This window comes from Electrophorus electricus, chromosome 3, assembly GCF_041902795.1.
Source record: "Electrophorus electricus isolate QZ-2024a chromosome 3, ASM4190279v1, whole genome shotgun sequence".
NCBI classification, from domain to species: domain Eukaryota; kingdom Metazoa; phylum Chordata; class Actinopteri; order Gymnotiformes; family Gymnotidae; genus Electrophorus; species Electrophorus electricus.
The window spans coordinates 21,292,357-21,313,466 of NC_137499.1; the positions used below are offsets into that span (position 1 = coordinate 21,292,357).

General features: G+C 50.5%; 1 protein-coding gene across 9 annotated transcripts; it reads right to left on the reverse strand.

The window, feature by feature from the left end:
* Nucleotides 1–59: 59 nt before the first annotated feature.
* On the reverse strand, nucleotides 60–21,085 carry LOC113583275 (inactive rhomboid protein 2). 9 transcript variants are annotated; one of them, XM_081710564.1, is made up of 19 exons: nucleotides 20,975–21,072; nucleotides 13,044–13,191; nucleotides 12,792–12,941; nucleotides 11,993–12,078; nucleotides 11,709–11,892; nucleotides 11,205–11,435; nucleotides 10,811–10,930; nucleotides 10,313–10,428; nucleotides 10,008–10,199; nucleotides 9,097–9,208; nucleotides 8,581–8,655; nucleotides 7,897–8,058; nucleotides 7,249–7,334; nucleotides 7,032–7,095; nucleotides 6,693–6,802; nucleotides 6,371–6,446; nucleotides 5,691–5,791; nucleotides 5,247–5,400; nucleotides 60–2,025 (listed from the first exon to the last, which is right to left on the reverse strand). In XM_081710564.1, exons 1-19 carry the CDS (start codon nucleotides 21,055–21,057, stop codon nucleotides 1,606–1,608), a joined length of 2,670 nt encoding a protein of 889 aa, XP_081566690.1. In that variant the 5' UTR covers nucleotides 21,058–21,072; the 3' UTR covers nucleotides 60–1,605. The 9 variants fall into 9 exon arrangements, with proteins under 9 accessions (XP_081566690.1, XP_026875325.3, XP_081566693.1 ...); XM_027019524.3 differs by having other exon boundaries at nucleotides 11,993–12,081; XM_081710567.1 differs by having other exon boundaries at nucleotides 11,993–12,081; nucleotides 20,931–20,988.
* Nucleotides 21,086–21,110: the final 25 nt, after the last annotated feature.

The window sequence follows — 21,110 nt, forward strand, 5'->3', positions numbered from 1 at the left end:
AAGACAGCAGCAAAGTGGATGATCATTCCAGATGTGAAACAGATACCAAGGCTTTGGGGGAGGGAATTCTACATTTATTCTGAGGAAAAGCACTTTCTTGCAAACTATAAAAGGCAGAGAAAAATAACGAGTATAGTGATGTGTTAAAAGTGTCCATTTTCTTTTAACATATATGGATATTTGGTCCAGTCATACCTGCACAAACATTTGTACAAACGTGTGTTTCACAATGGAGATTTTTAGATAGTGAAAATTAAAGATTATTCCCTTTTCTACTTAAGGCACAGTGCACTTGTTTACTTAAAAGTAGAAAAAAAAAACAAAAAAAACTCATCAAACCAGAAAAATAATGGCATATATTGTCTTAAAAACTTACAAGTAGTAATAATTACATTGACAAAATATCACATTTAGATTGGATGAAATGCATAAGTGGCCCATCAACTCAACCAACATTTTTGAAAAGGGCGAATTTGATACGTAACCCAAGCTTTTCCCCCCACTCTGTGGCTCATGCACACCATGGTTCCATTGGCAGTGCTCAAGAAACGGTATAACGCAAACTCCATCATCATCTTTAGTCATCACACAGTACCGTATGACAACACCATATGTAGGAATAAACATGCCAAAATTACGGGACTATAAACCGGCTTTGCCGCTGTGTGTGAGTGATGGAACGTGACTCCTACACATTTCAGTCATCAGTTTCTCTGATGGAGCCAGACGCCGAGGCAGCTGCCTCCAATCGCCCAGCCAAGCAGGGGCGCCCTGGTTTCCGTGGACGGTGTCCTAGAACAGTCTGTGATGCTCTAGAACCGTTCAGAGTCTGCCAGGCAACTAAATGTTTTTGTCTAAGAACTTGAGAGTGGACTGGATCTGCTTGTCAAGGTCCTGTAAACGTCACTTGATGAAGGTACCATACATAAGAACACCTTTCTCCATATTTACGATAAAGGTCAATTCAAAAGGCTTAAATTCAAAGAAATATCCTTAAATTAATATGCTTATGGCTCGGAGTTCCTTGGTCACCAAAACCACTTTCTTTTAGGAGCGGCACCCGATCCAGATCACATGGCATATGACAGATTGTCTTGGTGGCAAATCCTGATTGGTTGTGCTTAAAGAAACAATTAAAAGCCACGGCATGTCTGAGCATGAACACGTGAACGCAAAGGACACGGTTCCACATTCTAGCGTGGAGGGCAGTCGCGCGATCCATTAGTGCAACAAAGTAGAAACCATCACGCCACTGTCACACCATAAACAAGAACCTAGAAAAGGAAGGATAGTTTAAGGCAAGGGTTTGTAACAGAAACATGGTGCACCAAATTAGATTTTGTGTCAGACGGAAATAGTGTAACTATACGTATTGTACCCGAGTCCCCTGCAGTAGAAGGACCGCACAGTTCAGAGAACAGCTCGTCAAATCTCCTGGCCTATAAACCTGTGGTGAGTCCTATCCTAGTATCGGTCAATCAACTTTCCTTTCCCCCACGTGTACTGCTCGACTCGTGGCTCCCGAAAAGCCAATCCCGCTTGCTGTCCTGACCTGGAGCTTAGCTGGTGGCCTCACGTGGCCAATCCCCGCAGAGGAGCGGCGAGCTAGTTCACCACGTGGTCGATGTCGTAGCGTTCGCAGAATTTGCTGGTGAACGGAAGGCAGGTGAGGTGCTCCAGCCAGTACCAGTTGATGGGGTAGATGTAAAACCAGACGATCAGCGAGGAGAAGAGGCCCACGTAGGCAAGCAGTGAGAGCAGGATGAGCACACGCTTGCGGTACGCGTCGAAGGTGCCGAACGTGACGTACGGCAAGAAAGCGAAGGAGAGGAGCAGGCCGGAGAGGAAGCCGAAGATGTGCGCCACGTTGTCGATCCACGGTAGCAGGCCGCACAGGAAGAGAAAGAGGACGATGGCCAGCAGCTTGAGGAAGGCCTTCCACGGCTTCTCCAGCATCTGCCAGCCCTGGAAGAGCTCTACAAAGAGACAGGCGAGCAGGCCAAACTGGGAGCCTGCCGGGCCCACCTACACCAGGGAGCAAAATGAAGGGGGTGTAAGGAACCAAAAGAAAAACAGAACAAAAAAACACACATGGTTTCACTGATGTCAGTTTTTAATAACTTTCACACCACGTCACGTCTTTGCATGCAATAAAAGGTGTTTGAGCCTGTGACAGACAGATCTTGACCACGGTGCCTTCTGCATGTCAAGCTCATTAGCTTGTTGAGGGTTATGCCAACCCGCTACATTTGTAGTTCCGTTGCCCCTGGCGTCACGGTAACATATGGGCCGACACGGTTGGTGAGCGTTAGTAACAGCTGGAGTGGGTATCAGGACAAAAAGTAAGGAAGAGGCATGTGTTCGTCGCAGTGGAACCAACGGGGACTCGTTAGGCTAACGCGCAGGGGTTGGAGGTCAAACAAGCCAACCTTGACTTTCTTCTGATTTTTACCTAGTTGTATTTTTTGGCGCAGAACAGCTACGAATGGCAGGACCGCAAACACGTAAATATGTGATGTCCAGTTTAGGAACGGGGCAGATTCACAACCTCACGTACTGAATTCAAAATCTTCTCCACGCCCCTCAGTAAAACACCATTGAGGCCGTTTTGCATGTAAAACGTGCTCACACCAGGAGAGAGGAGGGGGAAGGTCTGGTAACTGCAGATGGACCTTTGAGCGGAGCTCCAAGAAAAGTGGACATTTGAACCCTGTCATGAAACCAGCACACACACAGAGGGAGGCTCACAGTTCTGGGCACAGGAGCCAACTTTTAAGAACAGGATACGGAGAAGCCGTTTGCTTCTTTTACAGAGAGACAGAGAAAAGTAGGAAAGACTACCGGAGGAGGATGTGCATCAAGCCCCCCCCCCCCCCCACACTTTAAGTCTTAGTTCCTCTAAAGGTTTCTTCCTCATGCTCTAAGGCGTTTTTCCTCACCACTGTCCACCTTGGCTTGCTCATGGGGGGGGGGGGGTCTAGGACATTTGTAAAGCTGCTTTGTGACAACAGCTGTTGTAAAAAGCACTATAGAAATAAATTGGACTCAACTTAACAACCGCCCAAGATCAAGACCCTCAAGACGAGGGTCCCTTTCTTGGTATCCTGCTTCAGGAGTGCTAGCGTGACACCCTCCTGCGAGCATGGGAGCGCTTGCTTAGAGCTGTGCGCTCACACCACCCAGGGCCCCAGGCTTAGGAACAGGCCAGACTTGGGTAGCTACCACCAAAACCCCAGGTCACATGTGAAAGTCCGCTAAAGCTTTTCACACAGCACGTGCTGGCACCGACTCCACGTGTGTGGTGGGTGGGTGTGTGTGTGCGTGTGTGTGTGTGAGAGAGTGAGAGGGGGATGGGGGATTAGCTCAGTGGCACAGACTGACTCAAACACTCTGAAGGAGAAGTCTGTTCACATAGCTTAGTCACGGGATAAGCACCACTGTGAGTGATCTTGCAAATCAGCCTGCGCATATATTGATCCACCGTTAACCGATCGGCTACGGCTTTCATTTGATCACTCTGACTGGATAATTGGCCTCTAAGGCGTGTGCCTTGTAAGCAAGGTCATTTCATACATTTTCCACTTGCTGTATACTGGTGCATTAAATGCAGAGAGGGTTCAGGTGCCTATCTGGGTGGAGTTTCCATGTTCTCCCTGTGTCTGTGTTCTCCAGGGTTTCTGGTTTCCTCCTACAGTCCAAACACATGGAGGTTAGGGCAAATTGGCCATCCCAAATAAACTGGTGTGTGTGTGTGAGAGAATGATTGACTCTGCATGCCCTGTGGTGGGTGGTGCTCTGTCCTCCCTGCACCTGATTCGGTCCCCCAGGGGGTTGACGTTTCCTGTTCAGAGTATGCAGTGTGTGTGTGTGTGTGTCCCATTGGGCTGACGTTTCCTGTTCAGAGTATGCAGTGTGTGTGTGTGTGCGCACGCGCGCGCGTGTCCCATTGGGCTGACGTTTCCGGTTGAGGGTACGCTGTGCTCACTTGTCTGCCGCTTCTCACCAGTGTGTGTCTGGGTGTAAAAGCTGTGTGTGTGTTAATTGTAAAGTGACCCTGCGTTCCCTAAAAGGCCTTATACAAATATATATATAAATATAACTTCATTCATTTGGGGCTTCACCAGTGTATCACAAAACCATCATAAGTGTGAAAGAAGAATGCGTCTCCCATCCCCCCCCCCCCCCCCCCCCAACAAACGTGAGAAGCGTAAGAGGATCTTAGCGAGATAAACTGGGTTAAACTGGGCCATGCCGTTCCGTTAATCCAGCTTGTGGGAAGGCCGTGAATCCCAGCACGTGCCCAAGCGGGAACAGAAAGGGCGTGGCAGCATATGGACCCTGGGCATGCTGGGATCTCCCAGCCTGCTGCTCGCATACGCACCGCCGCCGCACTACCTGCTGGAGCTTAGATCCTGCTAGATCTGCTCAGAGTGCCTTGCAGACAGATCATCCAGACATTAATCCAACCCTATTTTTCCATCAGCACATCAGGTAGCAGACACACACACACACACACACGTGAGGGCTTACATTCAGTGATTATCCAATTGGCAGAACAAATTTTTCAGAGTTTAGATTTAGCTGTTAAAGAGGCACTTAAGCTTTAATATCCAAGGCGATTTCAAAGCACACATGTACTTATACTGCAGGTGATGTGCTCAGAACTGGCCGTGAGGTGTGAGGAGGGCAGATACAGGACAGAACCGGCCCTACAACACAGCCCGGCTATGACTGGAGCTGCTGTAGGGGAATGCCAAGTCTGGGTGCCTTTGGCATCATGCTATTTCAGTCGATCCCTCATCTGCTCTGCATCATTAAAATCCTCATAAAAAAAAACCAAAACATTTTGCGTTTACGTTTACGGCATTCGCCGGATGCTCTTACTCAGACAGCATGTCAGTATGTGTGATCGTGTTCTCTGGGAACGTGGCTAAATTTGGCCATTTAAAACACCACAGCCAGTTGGAATTCAGGAGATTAAGTAGATTGTGCTGATAAGTAGAATTTCCTTTCTCTCCCTTATTAACTCGGCGTCTTTCTCTCACACGGACACGTGTGGTTAACCAGAGAAGCACTGGACTCGTCACAAGACAGCCACGGCTCTCTCTCCTCTCTACTGGGCAGTGACGCGTCCAGTACGTCTCGTCCGTGCCAAAATGCGACATCACACCTGACCCGTTCGGTACAGGAAGACAGCATAGGCCTTAGCAACCGCAACAAGATGCGGCGAGCGAAGGGGGGGGTACCTCTGCCCGGTACGGCAGGAAGAGCGCGCTGGCCAGGTTCCCCGTGATGCCGCTGAAGATGTAGATGATAGAGATGCGCAACCAGCCGGCAAGCTTCTCCAGGTCCCTCAGGATGGTCATCTGGAAGACGACGGACACCAGACAGTGCAGCAGACTGAGGGGACACAGAGAGAAAGAGCCTGTCCATTAGGTGATACTGGTTATACTGGTTATAAAAGGAGCACAGCGACAGGCTAGGTGATTAAATGGTCTGTTCGTTGATCCATTGATGTGTCAATTCCTTCATCTATTGACGAAGACGTCGCTGACCGAATGGAATAATGTTTTCACTGACGTGTTCATTCAATGATGAAACCTAATCACGTCCGTCTCTGTTAACAATATCCTCCTTGTTCAGGAGATCCACGGTGCTCTGAATTGTTCTGAGGTCAGCGGTCACCCTACCCTGCGTGCAGGAAGAGCGAGAGCCACAGCCGGTAGAACTGATCTGGGATGTCCGGGTTCAGGAAGGGCAGCAGGCCGCACACGTCGTCCAGACAGTGAACCTGCAACGGTGGGCGAGTGTTGCTACAATAAAACCACATTTCCTGCATACACAACACTGTTAAACCTTCTGAACGGTACCCTTAGGGACAAAAACAAACATCTTAAAGGCTTCTCATCTTAGCTGTGCCTTACATTTTAACGGGCACTTAAATCCTTCGGGCCTTTGCGTTTCGGAGCTTTTATGCGGCGTTGATTATCGGAGAAATGCTCGACTCTCAGGTTAAATGAGGCCTGCACGAAAAACGCAGTTCAGCACAGTGGTTCAATCTCCGGGCCTTGGCGCGCGGAGCCTTCCAGAGCACTGGGCGCTCAGGCCCAGTGATGTAAACCGATACAGGTGAGCGTGTGGAGCCGCGGTTTATCCCCTGTGAACGCACCGCCGATGCGTGGCCGGAGGTCGAGCCTACCTGCATCTCGGAGCCCTGCTTAAAACGCTCCAGAAATTCCTTCCAAAACGTGCAGCCTGTACCGTGATGCAGTCAGGGGCAAGCCAACGTTACAACCACCACCATGGTCGGTGTGGAGAGTGATGGCAGTCATCATTAGCATCGTCATCATCAGCCATGGCAGTGTGGTACCTGAGAGCAGAGGGTGGCCTCCTCGTGGAAGTAACCATGCATGAAGTCACAGTATTCTCGCGTGGCAATCTCGCACCTGACGAGAAAGGCCGAGTTACAGGAAGACCGTTACAGCACCATCATCACCATAACATCTTAGATTAATCGTAGCTGTAATATAACAGAACATTTGAATATTTAAACATTTAAATTTTAATTCATAAATAGCAAAAAAAAAACAAAAAAAGTTATAATTTGGAGGCTGTTCCAAAATGCAACCACAGTCGCGAGATTTCGTAGACGTGCTGTGAGAGGCGTTAGCTCCGCCCCCTTCCCTGCCCACCTGATGCGCCCTTGGCTTCCCTTGGTTGCGATGCAGCAGGGTCTTCCCCGGATGGTGCAGTCCATGTGGCGGTAGCCTGTGTGGTTCCACGCCCGCTGCTCTGTGCAAATCTGAGAGCACACAGCCAAAGACGGATCACCCAGGAGGTCTTCTGAACGCCAGCTCACCCCCAACCCACCCCACGCTCACCCTGTGTTCACTCCTAACCCACCCCACCCTCAACCTTAACCCCCCTCCCCAACCCACATGCGCTCACCCCAACACACCCCAAACTCGCCAAGTAAAACAACACCTTTGGCTTTCGCGCTCTGCCGGACAGAAACGTGCGAGATTGCTCACCGGCCACTCCGTGATGTCATCGGACCAGATGTGAGGCTCGGCTGATGCGGGCTCCTCACAGGTCCTATTCCCAGAATGCATTTCACCACCAGAAGAAACAGATGAAAAGCGACACAGAACAGACTAAGGTCACAGAACCAAACTCCAGCCCCAGTGCTGAATAACGCAGCTGTGGCTTTTCAGCAGGTGTGCCTCAGTGTGTGTGGGGGGGTGGTACCTGGGGTCCTGATGGCACACCGCTCCTGAGGAACGAGTGATGTCTACATTTTCATTGTTCCATTTAATGAAGGTGGCCAAAGTCTCCTGGATTAGTCCACAGGAGAGGATAAGAAAACAAAGTTTAAAATGTATTCAGATGTTCCTATGGCTCGTTGACTTGCAGTGGGGTGATGGCAGCATCTTAGACACGAGTTGCTTATGGTACCCAGTCATAAACTTCTATAATACTGAGAACTTTACAGCCTCTAGGTGGCAGCAAAGAGCTGCATGAATGAGGCCCAACCCCAGATAACATACTTAAGATGTTTATATCGGTATATGAGTAATGTCAAAAAAACCCGCCCTAAAATACTGACCAAAGTCTATTTACAGCCAACTGGACCATCTGTTCCTATGTCATCTTGCTGAAAGATGTACAGTGTGTACAGTAGTTACCGTAACTAAACTTTTTAAGTAGTGAAAAACCCCAAATAAACAAACATCAACTTCATAGTCTCCCCAGTGACACCAAATGTACACTCAAACACATGTATAACATTCCTTGTTCCAATTACAATTGTGGGGAACTCCATCTTCAAATGGAAAAGTGCAGCTGTTTAGAAATGTGCGTATTCTAGTACCACGCTGACTGTGTACACGAGCGTACCGAGCAGCCGTCCCGGAGCGTCTGCACACATCCCGAGTTGTCGTTTTGCACACAACATCCAGATTCTCTCTCTAGTTCTTTGGCTTTGCGCATCAGCTCCGCTATCTGCGCGTCTCGTCGGATACAGGGCGCAAACTTTGCCCCCAGGTGGATCAGATCCTCCTGCAACACACACACACACACCCACGCACGCGCACACGTTCAGAATCGCAGCCAAGCGACTCCAACACCATTCGACATTAAAGGGTAATCAAAAACAAGCAGGGTACACGGTGTTTCAGTGTCTGTGTTGACCCATTACTGCTCATTAGGTTTAAACCCACTCGAATGGGTGGTGCGTGCCCGTGTTGGTTTTTAACTGCAGAACTGAGATCTTGTCAAACTCGGTATAATCAACACTCAAAGCAAAGAGTGCATCAGGTTTAGTCTGAAACCAGTTGCAAAACTGAAAAGATTCTTGTGCTGAAATTACTTAACCAAACGCCTGTTACTTAACCAAACGCCTGCTGCTGGCGCAAAAAGGGGGTGTCGATTTTGTCATTTTGTTCTGAATACTGCAACAAGAAAGGTGAAGGACAACATTTCCTGAGTTTGCTCAGACGTGGACCCGTTCGTGGTCCCCTCTGCCTGCCAGCCTCTTCCCCAGGGAGGTGGAAGGTTCTGGAACAGCCGCTGGGTACTCACAGTTCCGGGGCCGATCCAGAAGTTCTGCTGCTGAACGTACTTCACACTCTCGTAGATGCCCTTGTTCTTCAGCACCTGGAGGAAGAAACGGTGGGGTAGGAATGACCCAACGAAGGAGACAAGAGAAGAGGAGAAACAAAACGAAAGGAAAGCGAAGCAGCAGCCTGACGGAGAAAAACAGACAGACGAGACGCTACTGCCGTGGGCGCTCCCTTCTGTTAACGAGAAGGAAGAGTTTGGAACGGGCCCGGAGCGAAGGCCAGGATGGCACTCCGGAAACCCAAGGTCTCGGGAAGAGGTGCTCCGGCCGTACGAAACACGCGGGCCGCCCCGGCCGGTTTTCCTGGCAGGCCCGTGGAATCCTTCAACATCGGACCAAAAGACCTCCACATCTCTGTATCTCTACGCCCCCCACGTGCCCCCCCCCCGACGGTTCTGCAGTCCAATGCTTGAAGCATGCACAGGAAGGCCTGATCCAGGCAGTCCAGCAGTACGGGCCTCCCGGGAGACGCTCACCAGCTGAGTCACCGAGTGCTGAGCAAAGCCAACAGGGGCGAAGCCGTAGGTGCAGCAGGCCAGCAGGGTGATGACGATGTGCACGAAGGTGATCCAGTAGGTAAAATAGGGCCTAAACACACACACACACACACACACACACACACACACACACGTTGTGAAAGGCAGAACACTTTCACAGTTCATTTCACAAGGTTTTGAAAGGCTGCAGCATTGTAGAGTCCCTGTTCTGACATCTGTCAAACTGCCCAAAAATAATTTCCCCCCTGCGCCTAAAAGTAAAAAAACAAAAAAAAAACAAAACCACGTGTCCCTCGCAAGTCTGTGTATGCTGCGGTGTTATCGGAAACAGTTCATTAAATTTAAAAATTAAATAAAAAATAAATAAATAAATCCCCAACAGTTCATGTTTCAGTGCTAAAGCAGCTGCACAGGGCAGTATCCTTCGCCTCAGAGGCCAGTTTACCCTGCGCTGTGTTGCCTGCGTTGTGGGTGTGGCCTGTATTATGGGCATGACCTGTGCTGTGGGTGTGGCGTGCGTTGTGGGTGTGGCCTGTATTATGGGCATGACCTGTGCTGTGGGTGTGGCGTGCATTGTGGGTGTGGCCTGTATTACGGGCATGACCTGTGCTGTGGGTGTGGCGTGCATTGTGGGTGTGGCCTGTATTACGGGCATGACCTGTGCTGTGGCGTGCGTTGTGGGTGTGGCCTGTATTATGGGCATGACCTGTGCTGTGGCGTGCGTTGTGGGTGTGGCCTGTATTATGGGCATGACCTGTGCTGTGGCTTGTGTTGTGGGTGTGGCCTGCATTATGGGCATGACCTGTGCTGTGGGTGTGGCGTGCGTTGTGGGTGTGACCTGTATTATGGGCATGACCTGTGCTGTGGGTGTGGCGTGCGTTGTGCTCCACCTGTGACTGTGGAACTGGTCCAGCTGTTTCTGCACTTGGCTGCTCAGGCTCCGCCGGTAGTGGCGGTTCAGCCACTTGCCCACAACCCCCATCCCGTACTGCCGCTTATGTTTGGGGAAGGCGAAGCGCTTCACCCGGGAGGCGATGCGTCCGCCCCGGCGCGGAGCAGCCTTCTCCGCAGGGACCGGAACCCTGGCGTTCCCGTTGAGGGGGAGAGAGAGAGAGAGGGAGGGAGTGTGAGTGAGAGAGCGCGCGCGCGAGACAGAGACAGACAGACTACTATACTACTACAGCGTGTCTCTTACATGTTGAGGTAGCGGCCCACATCCTCCAGAGGGCCGTCTGGTGCCAGGGAGGCAGAGAGCGGAGGGGACTCAAACACATCATCGGCCATAGAGTACAACTCCTCATGGGCATCCACCTGAGAGACACGCACACACACACACACACACACACACACACACACACACACACACGTGTGGGGGCTTATTTCAACATTCCTTTTTCATGGTTGCATGCAAAGAAACCATAAAATGCTTGAAAATTGTTTCCCTCCTGTGTGAGCGCGCGTGGGTGTGTGTAACCTCATTATATGAAAGCCCTGCAGAAGCAACTGGCAGGGCCTTCACGTGCACTTCATTCCACACTTCACAGCCAGTACGCTACTGGCTGGCGTTATACTGGCGTCCCAAACAAACTGGCAGAACAGGGAGCCCAAAATATTAGCCTGACATCTCGGGACCAACCCACAGGTCACACGGTCAGGTTTAGACACACCAGCGTGTGTGGACGGAGCCACTTGCCTTGCTGAAGAACACAGAGTCAGCGGTATCGTTCATGTCGGCTGTGTCCTCCTCTACCCAGCTGGGTCGGGTGAAGCTCCGCCGGGGGCAGCCACGCCCCGCCTGTAGCCCCGGGCGACCCTGCGGAAAAGGGCGGCAAACGCAGCTCGCTCACCCACCGCACGGCACCGCCGACGCCCACCGCGGTCACGCGCCTACGGGCGGTTGCTCTCGGCACCCTCTGCGTTGTGCCCCTCGCGATTAATCATGTCTGGTTCACCAGAAACCAGCCAAACGGAGCAGACATTTCTAACCTTCTCTCCACTTCCTGCAGCGCTTGCTCTGCAGGCAACGGCGCCACCCATTCACCCTGCCCCCACCTCTCCGAAGCCCCTCCCCTTCCGGCTCCACTAACCCGGAGCAGGTTGGAGGCCGCGCGGATGCTCATGCGGGCCACGGACTCCCTCTTCCTCCGCAGCAGGCGGCCGTAGGTGGAGCGTTGGCTGGAGAAGGAGCAGAGGGAGGCAGCGCCTGGCGTGAGCGGGGTGTGGGCCGTGGGCGGGGGAGGGTGCGCCGTGTGCGGCGTCCTCGGCCGCTCCGAGTCGTCGTACCGGAACTGACGGCCGCGGGCCAGGGGGTCCACGATCTGGGGGGGGGGTTAAATGTTTTTTTAGTATTGGATTGTTGTCGGGGGGATTACTAGCATGATATAGTACACATTGAACACATTGCCAGTGATTTAAAAACCATTAGCTCTGATTCAGCCAGTGATATATGTGTGTGTGTGTGTGTGTGTGTGTGTGTGTGTGTGTGTGTGTGTGTGTGTATCCAATACCCTGGGCATCCTGTGTGGAGCAGGAGACTCGAGCGCCTGCTCCATGTGTGTGTGTGTGTGTGTGTGTGTGTGTGTATCCAATACCCTGGGCATCCTGTGTGGAGCAGGAGACTCGAGCGCCTGCTCCGTGCTGCTGTGCTCATGGCTGTCCCTGTACTGGGCCTTCAGGCGTCCGTATCGCTGACTACAGTGACGCAGACTCTTTCTCTGCCACACCTGCTGCTGGGTCTCGCCGTCCTCCGCCACACCAAACCACTGCGCTGTGCCCCTGTCCCCCCAAACACACACACACACACACACACACACACGCACGCTCCATGACTGAGTGTGGGGAAGCGTGCAGGGACACTGTGGCGTGGAGACGTTACCTGCGGATGCTCTGGGACAGAGACGACTGTCTGCCGTACACTGCTCTCCTCTCGTTTGCCTCGCTGTCTGAGAACACCTCAGTCAACTGCTGTGCACACACACACACACACACACACACACACCGATCAGACCACAGACTCACTACCAGCAGTCCTACATAAACACACACACCTTTAGCTGGGTAATGCACTACAGAAATGTTCAGAACTTGCACACGACAGCTATTTAACACGCAGAACACCACGGCACTGCTGAGCACATCTACATAGTCACCGTTTCAGTTAACGACGTTATAAATACAATTTAATTTGTTCTCAAAAATATAAAATCACGAACGTCTCCCAACAACTGACCCACGAGTCCTCAAAAGTCTTGCGACTCCCAGCAGAGCCTTAAAGCTGCTATTAACCGTTTACTGACCCCTCTGCCACGTCCGTGTCTCCGACAGTACGGAAGCAGTGATTGGAACACTCGCGAGTAAACGCCCTCAGCAGGAGGGTTTGGGCACCGACGAGGGAGGCGTCTGAAGCAGCAGCAAGCGGGATTTGGCATTTGACCTGAGGCGCATGCTGCAGCCGGGATCGAACTGGAAAAGGGGCTTCAGACATCCCTCCCTGACCGGCGCGGCAAACGCATCAACCCCCCCTGCCCTCGCCGGTTGGGCGACAAGGTGAATGTCAGAGGTCAACAAAAGAGGGGCGGGGCGTCGGGTTTTCATCGCAATACTGCAACAACAAATGTCATCACTTCTTCGTTGTCAAAAATAGAGGCAGGTTGCGGCTGGCCGCCACCTTGTACCTGCTTGGTCGGCGTGGGCGTGCCATCCTCCGCCTCGGAAGGTGGGATTGCGATCACCAGACTCGGGGGCTTCTTGTTCTTCAGCCTGCTGTCCGATTGTCCGCCGCTGTCCCGGTCCCGCCCGTCCTGTGACGCCATGGCGGCCACCTCCTAGTTGTAGGATGGAGAGAGGGCCTGAAATGGGGACATTCGAGGCGCGCACCTTTGTAGCATGAGCGCGCGCTGACGGAGTCACCCGTTACACCCACTTACGGTAGGGGAAGGCGCGTGCTGCTCGCCACGCAAGTGGAAACTGTGAAAGGCACAAAAAGGGTGGGGGAGGGACACGTACAATTCCGACACGACCAGTCCGCTTCCAAAGCCGTGGAAGCCGCCCACAGGATTTGAATTTCCTCCCTCCCTGGAACACAGCATGTAAACGCATTAGCTCTCGTAATTCGGATGGACGGGAATTAAAGCACTAGGATGAACACAGAAGCTCTGCTCAAAAGGCCGAAGCTTCGGCGTGAAGTTACCAGCGATGGCGCTTCCCGAAGCTTCACCGGGAATGCTTCGTGTCAGTTCATTCCGTACAAACAAGAGTTCCCGTTATCAGATTGCCTTCATCCAAGGTAATGGAGGAATTTCATCATGCTAGCCTCGTCTTACAGAGTCCCTGAGAACGGTTCCGATATTTATGTCCAGTTCCTCTATACTGTGATTAAGAAGCTATGAAATCAGAGCAGACCAGGAGGATGGACACACACACCCCCCCCCGACCTCGCCACGTCCTGCCTGCGCCGAGAGGCCAAGCTCCAAAAGCGCTTCCCCGGAAACGACATTAGGAGTGGAACAGTTGCCAATCTCAGTGGCGGAGCCCCTTTAGTTTATGAGTCTGAGGCAGATTTTCCTCCCTACAGTGGGACAACCACCCACCCCCTGCCGTGTGAAACGCATCACCACAACTCCATTTCTCCCGCCAAGACCGACCCGATCAATGGCAAGCCCTCAAGGGTGGGGGTGGTCATCTGCTGAAACCTGACCCAGTTCAGCAATCCGCTCATCGACGCAGGCCACGGGGAGGGGTGCGCACTGCAGCTGCCAGAACGGACTGACCCCAGATCAGCTTGGTAGGCGTCCTCAGCGCCCAGACGCGGGGATCTGGTGCTGGATCGGAAAGTGGAGTGATGGATTCAACTCGTGTTTGAGAGCTTCTCTCCACCCATCTTCAATTAATCAAAACAACTCCACTCCGCCAGCACCGCCCCCGTCCCCCAACGGGGACTGAAGAGGTACCATGCCAGTCCACAAACCAATCCCAAACCTGGAGCGTCCGGACTCCTGCTGGCAGCTTCGGTGTTCGGCGTCAACGCAGCAGCGTGTGCTGACGGCAGGGGACGACGACCCTGAGATACGAGGGGAAACAACACCACCGAGAGCACCCAGTTCTGCAGCTGACGCCTGAAACAGACGGGAACGTTCAGAATGACAGGAAAAACCCCACAGGCCAACTTCAGCCCAACATCTGCCAGGAGTCCCTCTCCTCTTCTGTTTCCGTTACAGCAGTTACGGTAATGTTTTTAACAGATCTGATTGAGAACATAATGCATTCTTCGGTAATCCATCTCGGCAAATAGGTGTTGCTGACATAATAGACTGTCAGTGTATCTAGCTCAGCGAGTGTGTGTGTTCTCTAGAAAGGCAAACTGATACTAATCCAGAAACATTAGTGCAGGCAGTTACAGGAAAACGCCGACAAGCTTAATAAAGCTTTGCGATAAGACTGGAAATGAGATTCAGGACTCAGTCACCTCCATGACGTTACCAAATGTTTGCGCAGTGAGTCCACAGACAGGAACCATGTTAACAGGATAGGAGACACTCTGGTCTGCTGAGTGTCAGGCTGGGTGAGCGCTGACTCTATAAAATGACTCAACATCAACTGAAAGCAGAAGTAAAACACCCAGCAGATAAAGTAATGACGGAGCATGAGCTGACAAAAAAAACCCAAACCACTACACACACACACGCCAAAGCATGGGCATTCCTTGAACACACTCCACACGACGCATTACAGTCACAACGCCTCACTGCAAAACGTATGACAGCAAAGATTTCTGGGTAAATATTCACAAGTTACCTGGCACAGGTAGAGCCAGAAGAAACCCAGAGACATTTTAGAGTGGCTAACGGTTAAAGGACATTTTGTGATATTCGCATCCACTGCCCCCCCTCCAAACTACAAAACCTATTCCAAAAATGAGCAGTGTTTTGCTGACACACCATCAGAATTGAACGGTAGTCCGGGAGCTAGGCCCCACGTGAAAGCATTCTTAAACTCCGGCCCGGGTCCAGACCGGGGCTTCGCTTAGAGGAGCATTCTGCCATCTACTGGCTCCGGGTGCCGAACTGCTGCCGATGGTCCGACGAGACTGAGCGGTTGCAGCAAAGGGGTGGGCTTTGCTGTGCTCGCCCACTCGTCCAGCTGGCACACCTGTGCTTCGCTGCTTGAGAATATTAACAGCCAGGATAATAGAATTATGACCGTCAAGAACGTCAACTTCAGTGTAATTAACAGAACCGAATGAGGTCATCACACACTGCCAGAGCTCTCTATTAAGAACCGTTAGATATCTAGTTGGCACCGATTAGCATGTTCATTTGCATAATGCTAATTGGTTATTCATCTTCATTCAGCGATTAGCATTTTTGACTGACCTGCTTGCTTAAAGACTCAATGTTCAAGTGAGTCACAATAAGAGTATTATCTTACTCATGAACACAAATATCGTTGGGTTGCTTTGGGCGCTGGACAACTCCACGCCTGCACGAAAACCAGTTTCACATGTACCAGCGCCCGGCCAACCAGCTGGCACCATCACCTGTAACCATGGAGACGAGGAGAATGGCAAAGCTTGGGTAGGCCCAGAGAAGGAGCCGTAATCCCATTCATGCGTCTACAAGGCATACAGACGGGTCTCATTTTCATCTGTGTAGTAGACCGCCTGCACGCACACACGCCACTCGAGTATAAAATAAATGTGGCTAACAATTTGTGCATACCTCCATTAATCGTAAAAGTCTTCGGTTTAATGTTCAGTTCCACTTCCTTTTTAGCAACAACAACCAATTTCAGCAAGACCGATTTTATGCAGTTGTATAAATACAATATAAATACCAGGTTTAGTAAACCAGGAATTGATTCGGCTATCAAACCATCTCCGAAACAGGCACGTGTCCTGGATACACTCTGATGTAAATCCCTGGTTTCTTTGCATTTCATCGACTACATACAGTGTGCAGGTAATGACCACCAATCAAAGTTCAGCGAAATCATCAACACACGTCGCCCGGTGTGCAGGCAGTGGGCCTCTACACCACGTTCAGGAATGGACGACAACCAGTACGTCAGTGCTAGCTACAAAACTCACAGCGCACCCACACACAACAAAACCGATACCGACTCCACACTCCCACGGAACAGGAGCACGCTAGACCAGGGCTGGTGTGAAGACAGTGACACGCAGGCGTGAAACAGAACACACACACACACACACACACACACAAGCCTGCGCTCCCTCTGGACAAGATTTCCTTTGGCTCTTGTGCCGGTGGTCTTCGGGAACGCACGCACAGCTCTGACACAACCAGTTCAGCCAATCATCTCGCATGCGAGTTGGCCAATTGACTGGCCGAATCAAACGCGTCAATCAGCTGAGTAACTGTCAAGCGCCCAGTTGGCACATCGCGGTTAACCACCCTGTGCACTTACACGTAAACAAAACATCACACCTTCCCCGAGGTCACGCTCCACGGGTATCTAAATACACTTATCTACATCAACTGGAAATTGACATTTTTACCAATAGTGTGGTGATATTGTATATTAATTATCCAGTCGTATATATATTGGGGGACTCGGCTATGACTATAAAAGGGACACGGTGTTTTAAACGCACAAGTGGCATTTATTTATTTGACATTTATATCCAAGCTTATTTGTACACAACCTGCAGGAAGGTCACTACTGTACTTTGGGCTCGAACACGTGCAGGCACTGAAGAACATCTGCTCTATTTATGCATCTCTATACTTAATGACTCATTGAAAAACCACCACACACGACAGAGAGAGAGAAACGTTAAATTAGCTTCTGTCATTCCTACTCTTTCTAGCTCAGAAAGCTGAGATGGTCTACGAACGTTACAAAGCTGTCAGCCGTCCACCTGTTTCATCCCGCCCTCTCTGCTTATGACGGTCAGCTACACGCACACACACACACACCCTCTCATTCCTCATCTCTGCCTATAATCACCTCCACCAGTTGGAGCCACGCTGAAAATTCCCAGCAATGACCGGAAAACAACACTGTTGTGACTCAACCAGGAACCACCCTGAATGTTTCACTAGGTGACAGAACCCCCCCGTTCACTGGATCCGTCTTCCTCATCTAGGAAGTGTTTAGGGTTTTCCCGTTAGAGTTGTCTTTTCATCTGGCTTTGTTTTTACTCGTTATATAACCTGTGTAGGACTGAACCTTTAGATCAAGTCTGGTTGCCTAAAAAATAAAAAAATAAATAAAAAGAAGTTATTAAATTTAAAAATGACCAAATGATCTTACAACATACATCCCGCTTCCATTTGTCCGCAGTTTGAGAGCACAAAGTTTATTGTGACCATGCTGATGGCAGGACTGTGACTACTGTCTGCTGTGGCTCAGCAATGACTCAGCACGGCGTCACGCAAAACATCACAAGGCTGACCTTTCTAGAAGCTTCTGAAATTGGTCGCCGGCCATCAACACAAACCACTTCCGCAGTGAGCGCTTTAGTCGGGGGAGAGTCATGTTGGTGATTTCACCTCCTTGGAGCAGAGATCACTCCAGCCTGCCCCTTCACTTGAGGTCAAAAGGGCACTGCGAAGCAGGAGGCATCGGGTGAAAGGTCACCGGCCTGCCATAATCAGACCTCACGCAAGTCCCGGTTCCCCACAGCCGTCTCCGTGGTAACGTCATCCACTGGAAGCACAGGCGGGACTGGCCTTTCAAACAACTCAGGAAGATGCCACACACTGAGGACCCGTGATGTCCCCGTTCTTTTCTTTTTTTAGACTTATATTTTGTGATTGCAATGTACAAATAAAATCTGCCATGTACATAATTTTTTCAAATTATTATATGTCTATTGTATGGAGAATATGCACAATATGAAGTTACTGTGGTTTAAAGAGCAGAATCAAAGTGCACTCAGGGTCTTGCGGATTCACGTGGGATCTGAACGGAATGGCTCCTGCTTCCATTTCCTGTGACGGATTTCTTTTTGCGCAGGGGCAAAAAAAAAAAAAAAAAGCTTCCATGTGGCTTGGGCGCCTCCTTGAACGGCGGCATGTTCGGGAAGAAAGCGAGCGAGTCTGAACACGCCTGCAGAGAAGACACGGGAACACCTGACCCAACACTAACACAGCCCAGGCCTCCTCCAGCTTCGGTTTCAGAATGCAAGGTGTTTCTAGAATTCCTGGCACAGCTCTAGAAGGGAATCTGCAACTGTCGCACATGAAAGTTTTATTTACCAACCATTTATAATAAAACACAATTCAGAGTGTTGAGCAGCCGCTATTATCACATGCTGATGGAGGGTTATCCAGTTACTGCTTTGTCTGGTCACAAAGCTCTTGACGCATGGCTGTGTATGGCATGCATGGCACGCTAACCACATTAAATAATGTTTTAAAACTCTCACTGTTAAACAACATGATCAAAAGGCGTCACACATGGGAAATGGAAAAGAGCTTTGGTCCACAGGAAAATGTCAGCTGTAAGAATCCTCCTGCCCTTTTGGAACGCGCGAGTTACACAGTTTCACAGCAAGTCCATTTTTGCTCCCTCCGGGGAGATGGGTCATCTCATGAAGACTGACGAAGAGAACTGAGTAAAGAGGAAAGACAGAGCACGGGCCAGGCGGTTTAGCAATGACCGGGATCACAGAGACAGGGCAGACGGTGAGAGACATCTGATCAGGAGGACAACCCAAGGCACAAGAAGAGACTCGGAGAAGAAGAGTCTTTTACGATGGGCTGACTAACATCAAAAGCATCCAAGTTACAGAACGGGTCGTATTCCTTTGGCCCGCCAGCCTGAGCTTGCCCTGACTCAACATGGGCATCGTTGGATAAAGTGGCAGCATGCCTGTCTGGAGGTGCCTGTGGTTCAAAGTGAAACTGGACATGTAATGCGTTTTTAGTCTCCAAATAAAATACTGAGGAGATCCGTTTTGACTTCATGTCTTTACGTCATGTTACACATTCTCTTCTCTAAAGAGATGCATGTGCTACACATAACCTGATAAAAAAATAAGGCTGGATTAAATTATATCCTGTCAAAACACTACTATTAATACTAATACAATTATTAGCAAAAAAGATCTATTTTAGAGGACCTTGGGCAAATTTTCAAAGAAAGTTGCTAAGAGGGAACTCCTTCCAGATTTTCTGTTTGAGGGACCGCAGCTGTTTCTACAAAACTATTCAATCTGATCAGATGAAAAACATACTCTGGCCTGATCAAACATCATCCCCTCACATCTCTTCTGGAGGGAAAACTTATTTTAGCTTCCATTTACTCCTTTTTATGCCTGGACGCTTTTCAAATGTATTAAGGGCATTAAAAGCGCCAGGTGCCACTACTGTTGCCAACTTCTGCCCCGCGGCTCAACCGCGCGGTCTCCAACTTGCACGCTTTCGTTCTCAGCAGCTGGCGCGAGTGCCACCAGCGCGTGACCCAGTGACTAACTTACACAACGAGGGATGCGCCCTCACCTGCGCTCTGTGCATTCGGAAGACATGCGTTTAAACATGTAGATCTACGAACCACATCGGGGGAGACAAAAAAAAATAAAAAATAAAAAAAAAGGTAGAATACTGTGTAAGAGAGGAAGGAGATGAAGGAACAAGCGAACACCTGGCACAGGCGGAGCTGCTGCCCAAGTACGGCACATTAAAACAAGACACGGGGTGTGCAGAGTAGAAGGGGTTTTTTGGCAAAAGGAACCGGAGTGTCACTGGGTAGTTGCTTAACTAAAAACGAAATGGAACGCGCGCCCGGTTTTACGTGCCTCGAGCCAACTTTCACGCCGCTCTCCGTTTGGGCGCGAGGCTGGAACTCGGCACGTTCGCAGGAACAATGGACGGCGTTCCGTCCCGTGGCTACAGTGTGTCAAGCATGTGTCGCTCCAGCACGTTACGACGTGTTACACGGCGCAAAAGAGCACTCGGTGCGTACACTTGCACATGCAGCGCATTTTTTGACCCAAAAAAAAAAAAGTAGTTTCCGCAACAACAACAACAAAAAAAAACTAAAATCAAGGCATTTCGCAATTAGTGGCTTCACACTTGGTCATTTCAACAAATTCACCCGTCCCTTCCCAGATCATGAAAAGAGAGAATGCTCTGCTAACTACATTTATATCAAAGAAGGACGGGACTCGATGAAAGCTAGAATTATCCACGCAATCCAGTACGAAAACTGAAGGAGGCCACGTCGTGTCAAGTCACGCCGATATCAACGCGCTCTTCTGTCCAGTACGTGGGAAGCGGAGTTTGGGTTTAAGTTGTAGGTTTTCCTACGGGCAGCAATCTACATCGATAACCAAATTACAACCTGATTTAAATACACATAATATATACTTACGACGCTCTAAGGTCACGGAGCTGCCAACTTCTCTCCCGCTACACGAGTTTAATCCTCGAACGTGCAAGCACAGGTGTTTCACATTTAAGCGTCAGGATCGCCAAGTCGCCCCAAAATCGGGTCGGTCGAAGCGCTTTTAAACGGCCCGGCAAAACGGTTTCTTTGTAGATTGCAAACTGCATGCTACCCAGGCGACCAAGACTTCCCGTTTTTGAAACTTCGCCCAGGAAAACCGCGGACGGTGAGGAACGAAGGAAACGCACCTCGTCACCAAAAGCACCCGTCTATGCGCCGTTATCGAACACGCCGACCGGAACGACCGGTCCGGATCTCCGCTCACTATCTGACCGCTAGTCACTATCGTCCCGGGCGACGTCCGTAAACCGGGAAAAGAGACAGCGAGGTAAACAACCCGGCTGTCTGACCAAAGCGAAAGCTCGGGCAACTGCGGACTCACAAACGGAAAGGAAACTGACCTTTATTTCTGATGAGCGACCAAACCGAGCGCGGTGGACATTACCGTTTAAGTGCGGAACGATTCCGGTATTTCTTTAGTAGTCCGGCTGGCTCGTGAACTTGAGACTTAGCGACGAACACTGACATCTACTGGAAAAGCTGCTCCGACGAGCGCGCGCACCGGATCCGGTAATAAGGAA